The 20080-nt window shown below is 37.8% G+C and overlaps 1 protein-coding gene across 5 annotated transcripts in view; it reads right to left on the bottom strand.

Annotated features, from left to right (window-relative positions):
- Window positions 1–20080, bottom strand: part of TIPARP (TCDD inducible poly(ADP-ribose) polymerase) — a 29492-nt gene that overhangs the window by 8222 nt on the left and 1190 nt on the right. For 4 of the 5 annotated variants that reach the window (XM_049709874.1, XM_033409532.2, XM_049709871.1 and 1 more), the window contains exons 2-3: window positions 16878–17834; window positions 1527–1695 (exon numbers count right to left, since the gene is read on the bottom strand). In XM_049709874.1, the coding sequence (XP_049565831.1) occupies window positions 1527–1695; window positions 16878–17794 (1086 nt within the window). In that variant the 5' untranslated portion in view covers window positions 17795–17834. Of the gene's footprint in view, window positions 1–1526; window positions 1696–16877; window positions 17835–19778; window positions 19800–20080 lie in introns of those variants that run through there. The other variant, XM_049709873.1, reaches the window with a different exon arrangement.

The following is a 20080-nucleotide window of genomic DNA, read 5'->3' as shown; positions in this document are numbered from 1 at the left end:
ACTTTGCTATTAACATCAGAAGTGTTTCAATAAAGTACAGTGAGTCAAATTACCTCCTGTTACACGTAGGAATTTTATTTTCTTTAAAGATGCAGAATAGAAAAATGCTTCCTGTTCAGAACATGGATTTCCACCTTATGAAACATGTGAAGGATTAGTCTATTCTATTTTGAGGCTATAAGAATGTCCTGGAGATTTTTTTTTTAATATTTCTTAAGGGATTTTCAGAACAGGATTAAAGATAGTAGTATATACAGTTCAAATAAACCAATTAAGTTCCAAACCCAAGAAACCTCTCTGAGGAAAAACACAGGGACAGTCCAACTATTCTGAGGATACATTTTAAACAGCCTCTTATTCTCTTTGAAAGGTATTAGATCCTAGTGACTACTTAAGAGACAGAAATTTTAACTCAATATTGTGTTTTACACTAATTAACATACTAGGTCATTTTCTTTTGCTATTGCCTTAAAAGAAAACCTAAGGTAGATAAGTCAATTCTCCCTTTTTGTAATACTGGAAATGAACTTAATCAAATTGAAGAAGTCAGATCTTTGGAATGTGAAATTAATCTTTAAGTCCATTTCAGGGCATTTAAATGTGACTCAGAATTCTCACAGGCAAAATAAACCACCATCATTTTAAAACCTCGCTTTGTGATGGATGAACTATTCTTACCATCTCAGACTAAGGATGCATGTGCACATGTGATAGAATTTTAAATGACTGATTTGCCTGACCACAGTTCAGTAAACATTTTCAAGTACTTCTTCCAGGGGCTTAAGGGTGATTGTTTCCCCCTAGACTTCTAAACTGCTAATAGTGTAACACATGATCCAACCACCAGGAGCCAGATATAGCCAAAAGTTACACCAGTGCTCATCTCATTAAAATTACTCCAAAGGTGGCACTGAGTCTGAGTACTTACCACATTTAATACTTGGCTCCTATAGTATAAGATACTGGGAAGGGCTTCCCTGGTGGCGCAGTGGTTGAGAATCTGCCTGCTAATGCAGGGGACACGGGTTCGAGCCCTGGTATGGGAGGATCCCACATGCCGCGGAGCAACTAGGCCCGTGAGCCATGGCCGCTGAGCCTGCGCGTCCAGAGCCTGTGCTCCGCAACAAGAGAGGCCACAGCAGTGAGAGGCCCGCGCACCGCGATGAAGAGTAGCCCCCGCTTGCCTCAACTAGAGAAAGCCCTCGCACAGAAACGAAGACCCAACACAGCAAAAATAAATTAATTAATTAATAAACTCCTACCCCCACATCTAAAAAAAAAGAAAGAAAGAAAGATACTGGGAAAAGCATTTTCTGATAATAGTGGTATTCTATTTATGGGTTACAGATTAATGGAAAGAAATATATTTTCAGAAAAATCAAGAGAGAATAGCATTACTCATATCAACAAGACTCAATTTTACATCCATACGTTCTTTGATCTTGGTTCTGTCGAGTCATCGTTGAGAAGGAACAGTGAAAGACAAAAATTTAAACGCACTTTTGGAAAAAAGAACCTGTAAATACCTCAGGATACTCTCTCCATCCAAAGTGGTCCCTACAGAAGAATTTCCAGACTGTGTGGTAAATAGAGTTGACATTGCTAGAGGGTGGTGTGGACAGCCTTCGTAGTTGGTCAAATTCAGTTGTTTCATACACATTCATGGCGTTCAAGTCTGCCCAAAATTCTTGTCCTCTAAAAAGACCCAAGAAAAAAAATGAACTGTTAATAAATAATGGAAATATCTAAACATCTCATGTGATATTACAAATATCTAGTATAGCATACTGTAGAATTTTCAAAGCTTGTCTTGTTTGGAGTAAAAGGACATCATTCCTGGTTTTTTCCCCATTTCGTATATGCCTTAAGACCAAAACGTGCAAGCCATGGAGTAGGGATTGATTCTATCCCTTAACATCACTGGCCTAAACCAATCAACACAGTCCCACCCTCCCTACCACAGTGGGATGAGCCAAACCTGGTCTCAACCAATCAGGGAGTCAGCTCTAAGATGAAGCTGCCACAGAAAGCAGACAGAGAAACGAACTTCTCTTTTTCAAGAGGCATCAGTTTTCATAAGTCAACATAGGAATACACAATATTGTCTGATGAAAGACAGGAAAAATAAAATGACCCCAGATGAGGCAAGTACTGCTAATCTACCTACCCAACATTAATATTGTCCTTTATCCTGTGGGTAGAAAAAAAAAGTTGACGAAACATGAGAAAAAATAGTTTGGATTACTGTAAAGTTCAGCTATGAGAATAGTTTCGTCATTCTGTTATCTGGTCTGCTGCTGCTTAATAAGCACTTTACGTGTGTGTGTGTGTGTGTGTGTGTGTGTGTGTGTGTGTGTGTGTGTGTGTGTGTGTGTGTGTGTGTGTGTGTGTGTGTGTGTGTGTGTGTGTGTGTGTGTGTGTAGGTCCTGTTATCTGGTCTGCTGCTGCTTAATAAGCACTTTACGTGTGTGTGTGTGTGTGTGTGTGTGTGTGTGTGTGTGTGTGTGTGTGTGTGTGTGTGTGTGTGTGTAGGTCCTGCTATATAAATCAGAATCACTTAAAAAATTATAAAGGGTGGTCTAAAAAACGTGTTCCTTTTTTAATGGAACTTCATCTAGTGTTTGAAACATCTAAACCGTTAATGGCAAAATGTTCATTTTATTTTTCTCTCTCTTCATGTATATTTCAAAATTCCCCTAAGAAGACATAAAATAATAACATCACAGATATAAGCAGAGTGACTAAGCTTCCAAATACATTCTTCAACCACAGATTTCTAAATGACTGTCTATAACACACATCCAAATACTCCAGATCCAGTGGCACTCAGAACTGGCTCAGGTGAAATCCAGGTGTTTGGACAGATATTCCCAGTAATTAACATATTTCCTTTCAGTAAATCAAGATTTTGAAAAAGGTATTAATTTTGATCTATGGGTTTTGTTGGTTAGTATGATGCTCCAGACTGCTCTTCGAACATTTGTTTCAAGGACTGTTAATAAGTATTCTAGGCAAAAAGCATTCTGTGGTCAAAAGTTTGAAAAACTTGGTTACACAAAGTTAAACGATTTACTTACTGCAGCCACTCCTCAGTCCCTTTAATATGCTAAGGTAGATATTGAAGTACCATGATGAGGGCTAGAAGGTACTCTTCGAAACCTATGACAGTGCTCTGTCCCTTTTACCCATGAAGACCTATTAACATCTCTCACTAAACACCCTGGCAAATATGAGGAAAGAAAATATTTCCCACCCTCCACCCCAATGTTCACAATTTGTGAATCAGGTTCTATTTGAAAAAAGAAAAAAAAAGTCATATACCAACTGATGGTGCCATGGAGCACATAACTTGTAAAAAGCAGTATGTTCCTTAAAAAATTCCTAAAAAGCTTCCCAAAACCCTAATTTCTTGCTTAATTTCAAGTTAGGATTAGGATACCTAATTTCAACCTAACTAGTAGGATGTAGTCTTAAATGGAACATATAATTTTAAGTGTGAAATGGGAAGAAGACAATAAAATGTAGTTTACATCACATTTGAACACTACTTTGTTTAAAATTATTTATGGTCAAAAGGAATACTTAATCCAAAATTTTAAAAAACATTTCTGGGAAATTCTTCAAAAAAGAAAAACACTGAAAACTGGAACCCCTATATCTAAATTAAATTTCACAACAAGTTGCTTTAAACAATTTTTCCTTAACTTTAGGAGAATCTGATGTTATCACTGAGTGGAGAGATATTAACCTCCTTCTCCCTGTTAAGATCATTTCCAGTTTCTAAACAGATTTTCCTATTTTAAGTTTATTTCCCAGTAACTGTTCCCAATTATGAGTTAATAAATCCTCAGTATTTTCTTTATGGAGTTCTTAGAAGAGCAGTCATTATGTTAATAACATACATTATAATATAAACAGCCAATGCTTTTTGCTATTAAAGTATCAGATTTTATTCTGGACATCTCTCTAGCAATTTCTGTTTACTCCTGTATTATTGAGACTTCATAGATAATGATCTGCATGAGAAAGATACCTAAAATTGCAGCTTTTGCTACGTTCTCTGTGTACTTCAGTCCTTTGGGCATTATGAAATTTTTATGACAAATCCTAATTTACTACAATCAACTGTTCTGTGGATTGATGTATCAAAGTACTGTTTTAGCTCTATTTGATTTTCAATATGCTTTAGTAGACTTGAAAGAGACAAAACAACAAATCTGAAAAACATTATCTTTTTATAAGATTAATTTTACCACCTGTTCTCCCTTAAACAGGGAATCCTTAAAAAATCCAACGCCGGGATTTCCCTGGTGGTGCAGTGGTTAAAGAATCCGCCTGCCAATGCAGGGGACATGGGTTCGAGCCCTGGTCCGGGAAGATCCGACAGCCGTGAAGCAACTAAGCCCGTGCACCACAATTACTGAGCCTGCACTCTAGAGCCCGTGAGCCACAACTACTGAAGCCCATGTGCCACAACTACTGAAGCCCGCGCGCCTAGAGCCCGTGCTCCGCAACAAGAGAAGCCACCGCAGTGAGAAGCCTGCACACTGCAAAGAAAAGTAGCCCCCGCTTGCCGCGACTAGAGAAAGCCTGTGTGCAGCAACAAAGACCCAATGCAGCCAAAAAAAAAAAAACAAAGCCAAGAGTTTTTATTCTCCTCAATGTGCATCAGTGTAAAATTCATGCAACACGAATGCCAAATGTTCAACATTTACCACTCTTATCAAGCCATTGTTTCATGTTACCAGAAAGCAGTTATGAGTCGTGTGTGTGGAAATGGTGATGGTGAGCTGTAAGGCAATACACAAATAATTAAGCAGATGTAGTCCCTGACTTCCAGGGCTTCAAGAGGGAAATAACTAACAAACTCTAAAACCAAAGAAGCAGTACATTTGCCTATCTAAACTCATCGGTGGCAAGTACACTCTAGGAATGAGAGGACAAAGAATGAGAGGACAAAGAATAGAATGAGAGGACAAAGAGCAGAATAATGCAGCATTATGGGAGAGGAGATGGCTGCTCCTCCAGGAATGGATAAAGGTCAGGAAAAGTAAGAGGCTTTCCAGTATCAATCCAAGATAGCTTTCTGTAAGAGAAAGAATTTTAGGAATAGTTTAATAGGAAATAATTACCAGTAAGTGAAGGTTGTGTGGAAGAACAAGAAAAAAAGAGTTCTTCCAGTATTTTGCTTGAAGGGTAGGGACAGGGAAGGACAGGAACAGAGAGCTGGAAACGGAAACCTAAACAAGGGTACATAAGAGATGAGCAAATGTGAACAGGATATGTAACAGACACTGTGAGAGATGTCGGGCCATGAGCTAAGGAGGTAAGTCCAGGGTCTCAGAGCCTTAAATAAAGGTTGGAATTTAGAGTATTGAGCAGATTGTGGTAAAAGGTCAAAGTAGTAAATACAGGATGTGTAAAAACTGAGCAACAGAGACAGTGCTAGAGATGGGGGTGGAGGTGGGGAGGATAGGGCTTCACAAAGGCAAGATGCAATCATCCTGGCAGATGAGAACCCTATCTGACTTAATGGTAGCCCTACTGAGGGATGGCCAGAAAAGAGTGAGTATGGGAGATAGCCACTGCGCAGTAGGATTTAGATTTCGTTAAATATATCATGTGGCTACCATCAGTCAATCTGGACTCACCCAAAATATAACCTTATCATGATGAATTAAAAAAAATATTGTGAACAGATTGCTGATTTTTGTTTTGATGGGAAGAATGAACATGAACTGCTGAAATATTAACAATTCTGTGTCCACATGCTTCACCAACAAACATACCACTACATATACCAATACAAGAATCCAGATACAAAACTAATTAAAAATTCTGAAAAGAACACCCATTCTCATAACTTAGATGCTTTCTAACAGTGGTTTTCTTCCTACTTAAATACCTTGACATACCAACATTTCCAACATATATTATTAACACATAGAGCACCAACACCCACACTAAGTCAGAAAGTCTGCCCCACACACCATCATTTCTTCTATGTATATTTCAGATACTAAAAAGTAAAAAAGGCGTGCGATATAAATAATAGAGCCGTAATGAAAACCAAAACTATTAAAGAATAGTTGCGGAATGAAACAGAAATTAGTCAGGACATGATCTCTTTGCTGGATAAATAGTTCTTGGGACTATGCATTTGGGAGCTCAGGAGAGTGTAACCATTTTAGGCAATTTCTCTATAAATTGTCTGAAACCAAGAAAGAAATGTGACAACTGAAAACAAACGAAAGTAATCTTAAGTAGACACACTGATTAGGCACTGGACTACATGTTGGGATAAGAAGATGAAAAAGGCAAAATACCCAAAGTCAGTGGGGAGAGAGACAGACAAGCAAACCCTGTGGCACAGTGTGAAATGTGGCACAAAGGTGGTCTGGAACAATCCAGAGGTAGAGGGCCTAACTCTGCTGGGAAAGGGGTCACGCAAGCTGGTCAAGGAAGGTGTCCCAGAATGGATGAAATGGGAACCAAGTTTGGCCAGCCACCAGGCAGACAATGAGAGTCACCACATGCAGAGTGACTGACATGTGTAGAAGCCAACCAAGCGAGGCACAAGAGACCCAGAGTGAGCGGCACATGCAGTTCATGTGGGAGGTCAGGGTGTATGTGTGTGTGAGTGGGATGATAAGAGATAAGACTGGACTGGATAGGCTGGCTGGGGCCAGATAATGAAGAGCTTTGTATGCTAGGTTAAGGAGTTAGGACTTGATTCTGTGGGCAGTAGGAATCACTGGTGGGTTTCAAAAAGGGTCAGAGACTTGCTTTTTTATAAACATCACTCCAACAGTAGTGGTATGGAGGGCTGATTTGTTTATTTTTGGTAGAGGACGGTGGGGGAAGGGTAGAGACAGGCCCTTATTTGCTAAATATTTATTAGCATGTTTATTATTAATATTTATTATTCTATGCTTAGCCACCTATAGCTACTAGAACTGCATATAAAGCAAATGATGGTAGAGAACTCAGGAGGTAACAGTGGGGATGATTTGAGAGTATTTAAGAGTTAGACTCTAACTGCATGGAGGGGCTGAAGGGAGTAGAAAGGGTCCAGAATGTGTCCCATGTTTCTGATCTGGATGACTGGATAATGGTGCCATTAAATGAAACAGGAGACACAGGAGACGGAAAACATTTAAGTGGGAAGATGATGCAAATAAGATATAGAACTCAGACTTCAGCAAAGGTCAATTAAGTATAAAGTTTTCTGGACACTACTCTGTACAGTTTTAACCAGGTGGGTTAGACTTTGGAACCTTGGCTTCCTGCCCATAAAAGTTAACTGGTTTCTACAAGGATAAACCTGTGACCTTAAACTAATCAACACCCACCCTCATAGCTGGATTAATCAGACACAATTACTTATTACTATGATGTAAAGTGAAAATGTCTCCCCGAACTAAGGGTCATAATGATAGAAGGATAAAGATCAAATGCAATATGGAGAGTATTTAGGCTCTTCTGCTACAGACTTGAGACAGGCATGACAGATGGGGTATGTTTGCTGCTGCTAAAGAAATTTCACAGGCGCACGAAATATAGCTGTCTTTTGATACCTGGCTTTGATGTTTCCAGGAACTCATTTAGCAATGTTGGAATATCTGGCAGCTTATAGATCCCTTCAAATATGTTACAAGGTGATGAGAATCAAAGCCATGGCATATATAATACCAACATACTTTGTGATAGCAGTGTAGTTATTAAACTTCAGAGGACTATGTACTCTTTCTGTTTTAGAAGCATAGTAACTGTCATTTATTCTGTTACTAATTAAGACTTTTGCTAACACTGACTCGAATAAATAGCACAGAGCTATTTGGGGAGGCAATAAAAATTATCTATAAAATTATCTATCTTTGTATGTTGCCTATATACAAAGCAATATCTTTCAATATGTACCAGAGGTTAAAATTCTCTATTTAACTTCTACACTATGACATTGGGCCCTGGTAACAACTGGGTATTTCCCCTTTGTATCCAGAAGTAGTTGCAGGCACAGACATACCTACAAATCAAAATTGGGAGTTTTTTTTTTTTTAATTATTTTGCATATGGCCCTCAGTACTTATGAGCAGACTAAGAATCAAATGTTGACTCACAACTAAACCTGCCCACCTCTAAGGAGACACTGACCTATTCAAGGCAGGATTACTGAGATTTTAGATCACTCCGTAAAACAATTAACATTAAACCTGGTTCATGGATTTACCTCAAAAGATTTTTGGGTAGGTAAAAATATTCCGTACTTTAAGAGTCAATGAGTTTCTGGGGATCAACTTTCTTAGGGCAAACTTCTGGCTGTGTGTGCTGCTCTCTTGGTCCCTCCTAGGACATCTTCGAAACAGGTGAATGAGAAGGCAGTAAGTTAATGAGTGGATGCTGTGTGGAACCACATTTATTTGTAAACCCCATGTTTGATTTACAAATTGTCAGACATATAATCTGTGGTATTAAAGTGATTCTAGAAGTGAACACAGTGAAATAGAAACAAGAGGATAAGAAATAGGAGAAAAAAGGCAGTGAGGTAGGCTTTCTAAGTGAAAGGATACTTGTTTTTAAGCTTTTATTATTCTATATTCTCCAAAAGCATGTGGGGAACTAAACAAATACGTGTAACAGTTTATTCTCAAAAAATTTTGTACTAAGACACAGCCATCTGAGTACACCTGTTTCCTAAACCCCTAAATATATCATACATTGAAGTCCTCTCTACCCCATACAACCACTTAAAGCAAATTACAATAGCCACCTGAGGAAGAGAACCTACTAGAATACTGTTACGTTGGGCTTTTTTTTTTTATTACAAAACTATCAGTTCAAAGCAAAGAATACAAAAGAACTTTTGAATACAATGTGGATAAGCCTAAAATCTTTCATAAATAAAAATTATGCTTATAAGATCAAAAGATCTCACTGCTATTTATGGAGGCACGGGCTTAAATTTGCACACTGAAGACCTCAAAAATGTCATATAGCCTTAACTTTTATCCCAGTTCAGTCACATGTCCTGAGACTCCTAGAAGGTAACTTAAGTGAGACATACTTCTCAACCATGGCCTGAAAAGGAAGTGAAACAACTTCTACAAGAACAGCTGGGATAGAAAGCATGCAACAGATTAAAAAGAAATGTATCATGCCTTATACTACCTTAAATTATGCAGTTATTGTTTTTTATGAAGAATAGTAAATATCCCCTTTAAGTGAAATATTTTTAAAACTGAGAGGTTTCTATCAAGAAAGGAGGTTAATTGTCTCAAAGTAGACAATAAAAAATGTCTGCTGTGTTCTCAGCTGATTAATTAAATTTTGTGTATATGAAATTTGACGTTTAAAGTGGGCTGAAATATATTTACTTATAAAACTTTTCTACATAATTATAAAATCAGTTATATGCAAATGCTAAAATTTCTTAAAAATAACTGTTTTCAAATAACTTCAAACAATTTGGAACTCATTTACACATAAATGAAATACTAATTATAATTATCATAAAATATATCCCCTAATAACCCCTAGTAAGATACAATCTATTAGCTTATTTCTGAATTGACTTTTAAAATTATAAACAAATCCTTTTTATTTAAAATTTTGCCGTGTCTTTTTCCCCAATTAGTACAGATAAACTAATTGATAAGTGACCAAATTAAAAATATACTCACTGATGGCTTATCATGAGAACCCAGATATAACTAAGAGGCTCTTAGCATGAGAGACTTAAATGTATACAAACTATATAAAGAATTTATCACTGAGAGTTTTTAAAGCAAATTTCCGAAAGAAAAATAAAAACTTCCTACAGAAAACATATTAAGAGAATTTTTTTTATTGTCTAGGTTTTGTAAACTATGACCACAAAACCTTTCAAAAGGGTCTTAAGTCAGTAACTTTTCCTAGGGGAGAGAGATTCTACAAAGCCAAGTTTCCTTCAATTTTATCGATTAGTTAAGACAGTCTAAATTAATTTTTTAGTAACAAATTAATTGTATCAATAGAAGACTTTACACAAAGTTTTTGATGTGTGGCAGCATTTCTGACAATCCAAACATCAGAAGGCAAGCAAGCAAAGTTCCTCCTGTTTCACATACTCTACCCCCCCCATTCAACGATGTCTTTCTTTTATTACCTCGGAAGGCAAACCTGGTATTTCTCCTGTGCTTATTTTTATTCTCACAATGCCTGGAAATGAAAGAGCGAAGCCAGGTGACAGTCAGAAACCAAAGACCAACCGCAGCAGGAAATTACTTAAAGTATTTTGTGCCATTTGCCCTCCCTATGCCCAGATCAGCTGCAGGAGCTTTGAAGATCACAGGGTGCAGGCAAGATTCTGAAAGCACATGTACTACACTGCAAGCAAAGTTCACCCTGGGACCCCTACCCCTGCCATTCTTCCCTGACTATTCAGTGCTGGTAAAAACCTAGAGCAAAGAAAGTCACACAAACTCTATGGCTATATGTCAAATGAGAGGGACAGTTTAAGAATGTCTTAATCCGAAAAGGAAACAAAAAATTAATGTAATAAAGAGAAATTCCAGTAAATGTGGCTTAAACTAAACATTTTCCAATCTTTATGAGAAGTGCTAAGCTTCAACATAAGACTATTCACAAATTCTTCCTTAAGCTCAGAAGCAATAGCACCAAAACAAAGGATATCTATTTGCATAAGGAATACAAATTTCCCGATCTCTCTCTCAGATAACTTAGTCACGAGGGATTCTAATACACTCCTTACACAACATTTTGTGGCACGCATACTCGCAAATCACTGGTTTCTGTAGAATGTGAAAAGAAACACTTGCTCTAGCATTCCCACTCTCATACATGCTTATCCTTTCATTGTGATGACCATGCAAAGGTTCTTTACTGGTCAAGTGGGTGTTACCAGTAAGTAAACAGCAATAGCAGAGAAAGATGGAGGAGACAGACACATTTTGCGGTGTGGTCACGGCAAATAGGAATGCTCAGTTAACTCCCTTCTATGCTTGTCTTAGCAACAGCGACTGGACAGGTCAGCAAGGAAAATTGGAATTTTCATAATCAGAAGTTTATTAATATAAGCAACTTCTAAAATTTGAGTGCCTGATCACAGAATTAGTCATATTTATTCAGAACAAGACTGCAATACTATCTTTTGCACAAATCAAATATATATCAAACTACCAAGCTAAATAAGTGGAATTTATTTTTACGTAAAATCCTTTATTTTCAAAGATTTCAAAATGTATTTCAGAACCTATCCCTTGTAATTTAAAATCCCCCTATTAACAAGGAATTCATCTACATTAGAAATTTGTGGCTTTCAGTTAATGTGTTGGGGACTGGGCTGGATTACGTTTAACACTTACAGGGATTTTAAATAGAGGCCAGTCTGTGCAGTATGATCCCTGATCCCTAGAAAGCACTGCCATAAATACAAAAATAATATTTGGTTTTGTTAAGGGAGTTCCTTCATATTTAAAAACATAACTTGTTTGCTCCTAGAAATGAACTTTAATTAGAAATATTTTATTCTTTTGTACAGTTTCTGTTTATGGTGTTGCAAAGTACAGTTTACCTCAAGGGCTTAAGCTATTACCTAACGATTTCAAGCCCAGAATGAAACACAAAATGGCTCAATCCTCAGCACTCTGGTATCTTCCAAAGATACAAATATCATTCATATTCACTTCCTTTTAGCTTAAGACTCTCAGACTTATTTAAAAGAGAAACTCTACTGCTTTTACAAAGGGAGTTTCTTGCAAAACTTACCAGTGTCCAATTTGAACCAGCCTTACAGAAAGTTGTTCCAGGATAATCAAGAATCATCTTGTAACTCAAAAGTACTTAAGCTTTCCTTCCACAAAAAGGCAACTACAACTCACAAACAGGATACTGGTAATTATCAAAGGCTGATGACCTAGGTTAAGAGGATCTCAGGTCCTATTTTAAATGTGTTCAAAATTATTACCATCAGACAAAGGATGCAGAATCTGGTGGTCTCAAATCAGGGGATGAGATATAAGAGGTCATAGGAAAACAGTCACCATCTCAAATGGCTGGATTTTAGTAGAATTCCATAAGTAGTCAAGGTTTGTAAGGGCTACATACTGCTTTACACCCTTTAGAAATAGCCCCCCCAAACCCAATATGAAACTAAGGATCACTAAGAGCAAAGATGCACACAGATGGAATTTATGAATTTACCTTTGTTTTATGGTAGAATGCAAATCTAGAATCTAGAAATTCTAGTGTAACAATGGAAGTAGTTTTACAGGAGCACAGTAATCAGTCAAAAGTTGCATTTTTTGCACGTTCACATATGCAGAATGAAGTTTTAAATGCTGAATGGAGTTATTTTTTTGTTTATTTACAATAAAAAGTAAAAGCTTTAGAGTCAACTCAACAATAAAATGTATAATGAATGTATCATGCAATTATTTTTAGGAACTGTGAGATAACCTTGTAAGTTATCTCCTCCAACTGTCTGATTTAAAAGTTACACATCTTTGCAAGCTTCATTTTCATTACCATGAATATATCAGGAACAGACTGACCCCAACCTGAAGCCAGGTGACAGCTGCTTCAAAAAGTCTAATCTGCTTAGAAAGGGAATAAATGAATGATTGCTATTGATTCCCATGACAGCTCTACACAGACCCATTAACTTCCCTGGATTAGTATAGACAGAAGCCAATTAGTTTTATTTCATATGTAAATAGCATCATAAAGAGGTACAGAAAATAATTCACTGGATTGCTCTCTCCTAAAGCACAAGGCACATTATTTTGAAAGTCACTTCAAACACAGTTCTTGCTTATGGAGCTCTTGCTTTCTCTTAGGCAGGAATTTTTAAAATAAATTCAAACTCATCCAGCTGTGTATATTCAAGAAATACCAGAAAGTCACAAGGCATAGTAAGTTTCAGCTGTTCTCCTCTCTCCAGTATTATCAATAACACATAATGAGTTAGTTCATACATCATCACAGCTGTGCAGGCCAGAGCTAAGTTGGCTAATTTAACTATTCCAGTAGAGTTCAGTCAGGAGCTTGCTCTACTTTAGATAATCCACTCTGCAAGTCATATAGAAAAGAACAGCATATGCTCTTTATTATCACTAATATGCAATTCTCCTTGTCTTCTTTCAGAGTTCCTGTGAAGTCTTCTAATGGTATTGTCCCTTGGACAGTTTTTAAAAGAACAAAAACTTCTAAGAGCCACCAGCAATCAAAATCACTCAAAACTAATTAGCTAAGACTATGACAACACTCTAGGCTTAAGCTATAAAATTTAAACTCCTTTTTTATCAAGAAGCTTTAATTCTAAAGAGGAGAAAAGAACACTGTCTTCTGAGAAAAATTAACCATGGAGTCAGAGCTTGCAACTTTCTTCTTCATCCTCCCCCCTTTGCAGGAAATTCAGAATTAGAAATAATCACTGGTCATATTTTCACAGTAGGTGAAATTACCTACAAAATAAGGTCAGCACAGTGCCTCTTCCTTATGGGCGATAATAACTAGAAGACTATTCTGGCACACTTTAAAATGAATGTAATGTGAAAACCTATGGTGGTCTCAGTTGCTAAAGGGAGATTTGCACATCCTCCACAATTTCAATTATCCACAACAGTATTCCGCACAGCTACCGAGACCCTTTTAAAACTGCTTAGTCCTGCCATTTAATATCATTTTCTACTAAGGATAAGTGCCTAAACTGTCAGAGACTATGTTTTCTTAATGGAAAACACAACATTCGATGTTGTTTTCTTAACTGCTTATCTGGAATTTGGAAATTCTCCAAAGCCCATCCCGTGTGCAAAAGCCTTAGCATCTAAATATGGGGAGTTCATACATACAACTACTTTCCAGTTGATTTTGCAGATGTACAAAAGGAATGAGAAAGCAAAGTGGAATGGTATAATTCGGGGTGAAGGCAAAATTGGAAAAGAGTAATTAAAATAATTTCATTATAATGAACCAAGTAGGCACTTTTATTATTAAAATCCTGTTTTTACATGTGTTTTTAGTATCTAAGCATCTTGACTAAGGAGTTGGAAGGCACCTGTGAACTTATCTAGCTCAACTTTCCTTCCATTCACTCTTGAGAATAAAATGAACACTACACATCTAATTTGGATTAAATTAGATGTTAAATCCATTTGCAAAAACCAAAGAATTTTATCTACACAGTTTGAAACTATGAACTTTTGTCTCTGCTAGAGACTCAGAACTATGAACTTTCCCCAAGTTCCACACAATGAACTATTATGGGTATAGTATATAATAATGATTTACCAAGTCATATAAACTGCTGAAAACAAGTGGGATAAACAACTGCCATTCATTATTCCTGAATCTAAAGACTGGTTCGACTTGGGCATATACACAGCTGAACACACACTTCCTGGTTATGTGCAATCTGCACAGATAGACCAGCTTTACAGGCCTGACCACAGAGATTAATAGCTTTAGCCAAATAATGTGGTAACCATGTGAACCTGGGCTGCTCCAGCTTGTTTGTGAATCTCTCAGCAAGGCTCAACATGCCGTTATCTGCATCTTGTTGCCAGGAAACACAACATCGCTTTGGAATACAAGGAAAACCAGGTTGCAATGACTACAGGTCAACTTCCCAAAAGCCTAATTTTTGACATTTAGCTATCTACAATCTTATAACATTTCTTCCTGTAGTCCACAAAGAACTTCACTTTACTAGTAATTAACTGTTAATACTTTTTGCCATTTTTATCAGGGCAGAACCACGTATAATAATTCACTCATACTTCTCCTCTCAAGTGTCAAATAAACACTAATTTACTTCCTTAAAACTGATCTGGAAATCAAGCAGTCACTGCAACTACTTTATAACTGATCCAACAATGAATGCGTATGGGCTTTTATCTGTGTCTATTCTTCAGCAAAGAAATTTTACCAAAGGATAAAATACTCAGTGTGCTGCTATCACAAGAGTTCTTGGATTTTCTGGGAATCAAAATATCTGTCTTGCCTTGCTCAAGGTAACAGAACGTAATGTGTTGGACAATAATCCTGCTAGTTTCTTCCTGAGCGATTCAAACAGAGAAACTTAATGTACCAAGATGCTGAAGTACTTAGCAGACTGGAAATTTGCTTTATAAGAGTGAAGTGGGAGGCCACTGTTCTGCACAGTTTTGCAATCTGGAGATGGAAGGATTAGAGTGGCTTTGAGAGTATATAAAATTAATTACCCTTGACATACCAATCAGAATTTCTAGCTCATGGGCAACAGAGATTTTAGACAATACCTTATTAAAAAGATTTTTAAGACAAAATGGAAAACATTTTTCTCTCTTCCAATGCTGGCTAAAAAGAATAAGTCAGAAGTACTTAGCTTTGTTACAGGATGTGAGAATTTTGCTACCCAAGCAAGACAGAATCTTGAATGCATTTACATTATCAAGAGAATGCATTTATGATCAGGAGAACTACATTTTTGATATAAGCTTTACTTTTATCCGAAGAGGTCTTCTACATAATAACGCCTTTAAACTTGGGCTTTATATTGTTTCTCATCTTGTTCCATATGTCGCTTTTGAAACACAAGACGCAAAATTCCAGTCTCATGGTAATTAAGTTGCTAAAAACACACATAGATCTGTGTACTATACAACTGAAATATTCAAAGAAAACCACCTAGCTAATACTAAATGGGAGCAACAGAAGTTAAACAAAGACCAGGTTACTGTAATGCCAACAACGCTCTGGCACTGTTAGAACACAGAAGGTTAACATCAAAACTAATAGAATCAGACAACATGAAAATGGTTCACTGCCACCATTTGCCTTCTAACTCTCCAGACACTTGGGTAGTGTAACCTGACTTATTTGTGAACAAAGATGACTCTCCACAAAGTTTTTCTCCCGAACTTCTGGGTTAGGATGGTCAGCCTACTATTTTAAGTCCCTTTATACTACAGAAGAAACAACTTAGGAATATAAAGATCAATGCTTATTATACAGCCATTTTTGCACTAGCAACTTTACATGTGCAAGTATTATTTTCTCCACTTTCAAGTTCATTAAAGAAGAACTGAGATGTGGAAATCTCAGTTCCCTATCAGTAAATAATGCTTGGACATCCATAAAAGAACCAAATTATTTATATACATATCTTGCCTACAAAAACATGAGAATAACTTTTTTTATGTAAATGACAAACAAATATGTCCATTAACATAAATTTTCCCTTCACTCACTGTTGTAAGACTCTTTCAGGTTTAAAAAAATACCCTGAGTTGTGGAACAATTTATTTTATCTGTAAGATAAACAGAATAATAAAATTAATGGTAAAAAGCTTTAAGGAAACTAAAAAAGATTTAACATGTTTGGGCATGATTCAGAAGTTTGGGAGGTACTTCGGAATCATTCACAGAAAAATTGTTTGGACTATTCAAAATGTAAAGAGGGCCACAAAAATCTCCAAATAATACTATTTTCCTTTAAAAAACAGGAACTACTCAATATACAAAACTTTAAAATTAGATAAATTAGGCATTCGTAATTTATAAGATTCTCCATGGATTTTCTTTCAAAAGCAAGCTCTCCTGTATGATTAAAATAGTATTTGATTCACAACACTCAATATATATGCAACTTCTCAGTCACACACATATTGCACAGAGTGACATTTGAATTGTTCAAATCATAAAACCTTCATTGTCTGGTTAGATAAATAGCCTGCATTCAACTGCCATGAAAAATCAGGATAGCATACAGCCAAAAGAATAACAGTAGAAAAAAAAAAAACCTGTTAGGTTACTACTGAAAGAAACTACCCTACTAAAGCCTCTTCACCTTCTCTATAGGATTTAATAATAGCTTTAAAGTAGTTATAAATACATACCCATACTTCATTCTCATTCTATCATTCTCTGGGTTACAGTAAAATCTTTCCAAGTGCTCCTGGGAATCATTGGATACACTCTGCCACTTCTGAGTAGTTGTCCTCTTGATCTGCCAATGATATGGCAAGACCGTGTGGTGCTTCAAACAATCCCTGCCATAAATACAAGTGCCTTGCAAAAAGTCCATGCAAATTTCAATTCCGTTCTCTTGGTGAGTGTGGTACTGTAGCTGGTTCACCAGCTCAAACACAAGGTCAAGGGAGGCCTCTTCACTTTTGTCCTGAAAGAGCTCAGTATTCAACTTATCACTGGTATCCAAAATGTACTGGATTGTAAAACTGTTGTCTTGGAAAACCCCTGGAACGTAATCCGTGACTTTGTCTATGCAGTCAGGACTAGCAGGAACATCACTTGAAACTGGGTGCAAAAGGTCAGCCTGGAAGTGCCCTGCTGTAGAATCTGCCACTGTCCCACTGATGGTTTCTGGTGGAAAGCTATGATCCTGGATTGGAACCACTTGTTCAGGATCATCAGTGGTAGGATGGGCTTCTGGTATCTGGCCCCCGACATTTGTTCCATCAGGAATCAGGACAGACATACTGTCTTCTGCTGGTGGACACGATGGATTGATTTCCAAAGGTTTTTTCACCATAGATTCATGTAAGCTGCTCTCTTCTGCACTCTGATTTCTAGGTCTAAAAACCCCATCAAGGGAGCCAGATTCTAACAAAGTATTTAATATTGGTCTCAAAGACCTCAGGGTTCCGGCTCCCAATCTCTTCTGATCCTTTTTCTTAAAACAAGTCTTCAATGGAGTGATCTTCTCAGAGAGTCTCATTTGGCATGAAAAGTCATCAGGAGGAGAGGGAGGCTGCACTACACAGTCTGGCTCAGGTTCGGTGGTTTCCATTTCCATGATGTGGATTAGCTCCAATTGCTCCTCAGTCTAAAAAATCCTACCAGGAAAAGAAAGAATATCATTTACAAGCTGACAACAACCGAATCCTATTCATTCATCAACGTGTTTTGTTCTAGTCTCTAAGTCCCTGAAATCATTCCTCTTATACTGTATTTCACCTTTACAGGTCAGTTTTAAATTTTACTGAGAAATCAAGGCTCCAAAGCAGCCAAGGTTATTCAAAAGCCCACAACAGGCAAAGGTGAGAGAGAGATAGTATCTTCCAATAGGCTCTTGACATTTATTTGTGGACTTAATATACGACTTGTAATTCTGCTGGGGTATGAATGTTTACAGTAAGTCTAGGATGGGGTGGAGGGTGAGGGGTAGAAATAAGTGCATCTAATGACAGTGGGGAAACCACATCTCTACTGCTTTGTGGTTCTCTTCACAGTTGTTTATGTATTGCCTATCTCATGAGGTGACAAAAACTATTTCTTTGTTAAAAAAAAAAGTTTGTCAAACGCAGGAAAAACTGCAAAGTTAACTGTGAGTGAATTTGGGGTATAAGGATATACTCAGGAAACCGGGGCTTCTCAATCGAAATATTATATGGGAGAAAGCCTACTGAAGCATTTCTAGATTCAGAAACTTCCAATATATTCCCCAAGGATGTTAAGGGTCTACTTTTGCAATCCCCAAACATCACCACTACTGGAGGAAGAATATCAGGGCTTGTTAGTAACAGAAGCTACATCACCAACAACCATTGCACACTGTTTTAGAAACCAAACACAACTTCCTAATACAGAAAGGGGCCTCCTTCTCTTCAGAAAAGTTACATATATGCATTTTTTCAAAAAGACAAATGAAGGCATAGAAAAATAACACAAGAAAAAAAACCCCACCAAATTTCAGATCCCTAAAGAACTACTCAGTGACTAAAAAAGTGCTTTCTTCAAAGAATCAGACCCCTTGAAAGAAACTGGAACTTAAAGTAGAAAGCAAAGAAAACTTTGTAAAATGATGAATGGTGTCTCCTCCACAATCTAGCATTCATTAACTAATTCTGAAAATATTTACTGAGCATTGTGCCAGGTGGTAAAGGGGTGGTGATGAGCAATTAATCTTCTCCCTTGTCCAACAGACTGAAAGAAATCTTTGATGCAAGGACTCGTGACTTCATCAAGTATGCATCCCAGGTACCCAGTACAGTGCCTGGCACAATGCACATAGTGGGTGCTCCACAATATTTTTTTGCTGAATTACTGAAGAAAAAGCACCTATTAAATGCCTAGTTCTGTGAGGCTTTATGAGTCAACAATAGCAACAAAATGATAAAACTGAGTACCCAGAAAAATGAATATTAAAAAGAACTAATTGGAGAGATTCATAAATGTACATGTGTAAAAAGTGCTTAATGATCAAACTCAAAAAAAGTAAAAACACAGTATATAACAAAGTTTTTTTTTTTTTATAACAAGGTGTTAATGCACACAGTAAGTACAAAAAAAAGGTAGAAAAAGGAAAGTTCAATGTGAGCTGGCATTGTTAGGGAAAGCTTCATGAAGAAGGAGAGACTTGACATAAGACATAAATCAACTGGAAAGCAGCCAAACCAGGCGTTATTATTCATCATTTGGTGCTCTTGCCTCAAGGCACAATTGGCACAGATTGTGGTATTCCCTCTTCACCACACCAAACCGGCCTGTGCCTTCCCCCACGCGCGCGCACACACACACACACACCACTCCTATCACACCCAATCAAGGCAAAACAGACGAAACCCAGTTCATTTATACGGGTGCATACACACACGCCACAACTTTTCCTATTTTTGCCCTCTGTCAACCTCAGAAATAAAACCGAGAAAGGGGCAGAGAACTGGAGGAGTGGCTGGAGTGGGGAAGTCACTAGAACCTAGTTCCTCAATTAGTTTGCATAACAGAGAAATAAAGATTGGAAGGACACCTTCCTCCAGTCCCCGCTGTAGGCGACCTACCGCTCTACCCTTCACCTCGTGATGCCCCCGGTTCTCGCGCACTCCCGACCCCTCGCACCATCCGGCGAAACTGCCTGCTCCAAACTCAGCACTCCGGCCGGGCGCAGCGCAACGCTCGGGTCCGAGCGACGCCTCCTGCCGGCCGCGGTAGTTTGCTCAGCTCGGGCCCCCGGGCCGCACCAACTCCGCGCAACGCGGCCCATCCCGTGTGTTCCCGAGCATCCTGCCCCCGCCTGCCCTCACACCCCCGGGCCAGCCTCCTCCCACCCAACGAGAGACTCCCGCCCTGGCTGCCCTCCCTT

This window comes from Orcinus orca, chromosome 5 (genome assembly GCF_937001465.1).
Source record: "Orcinus orca chromosome 5, mOrcOrc1.1, whole genome shotgun sequence".
NCBI classification, from domain to species: Eukaryota; Metazoa; Chordata; class Mammalia; order Artiodactyla; family Delphinidae; genus Orcinus; species Orcinus orca.
Note: the sequence above shows the minus strand (reverse complement) of the source record. Positions and strands in the feature narration are given on the sequence as shown.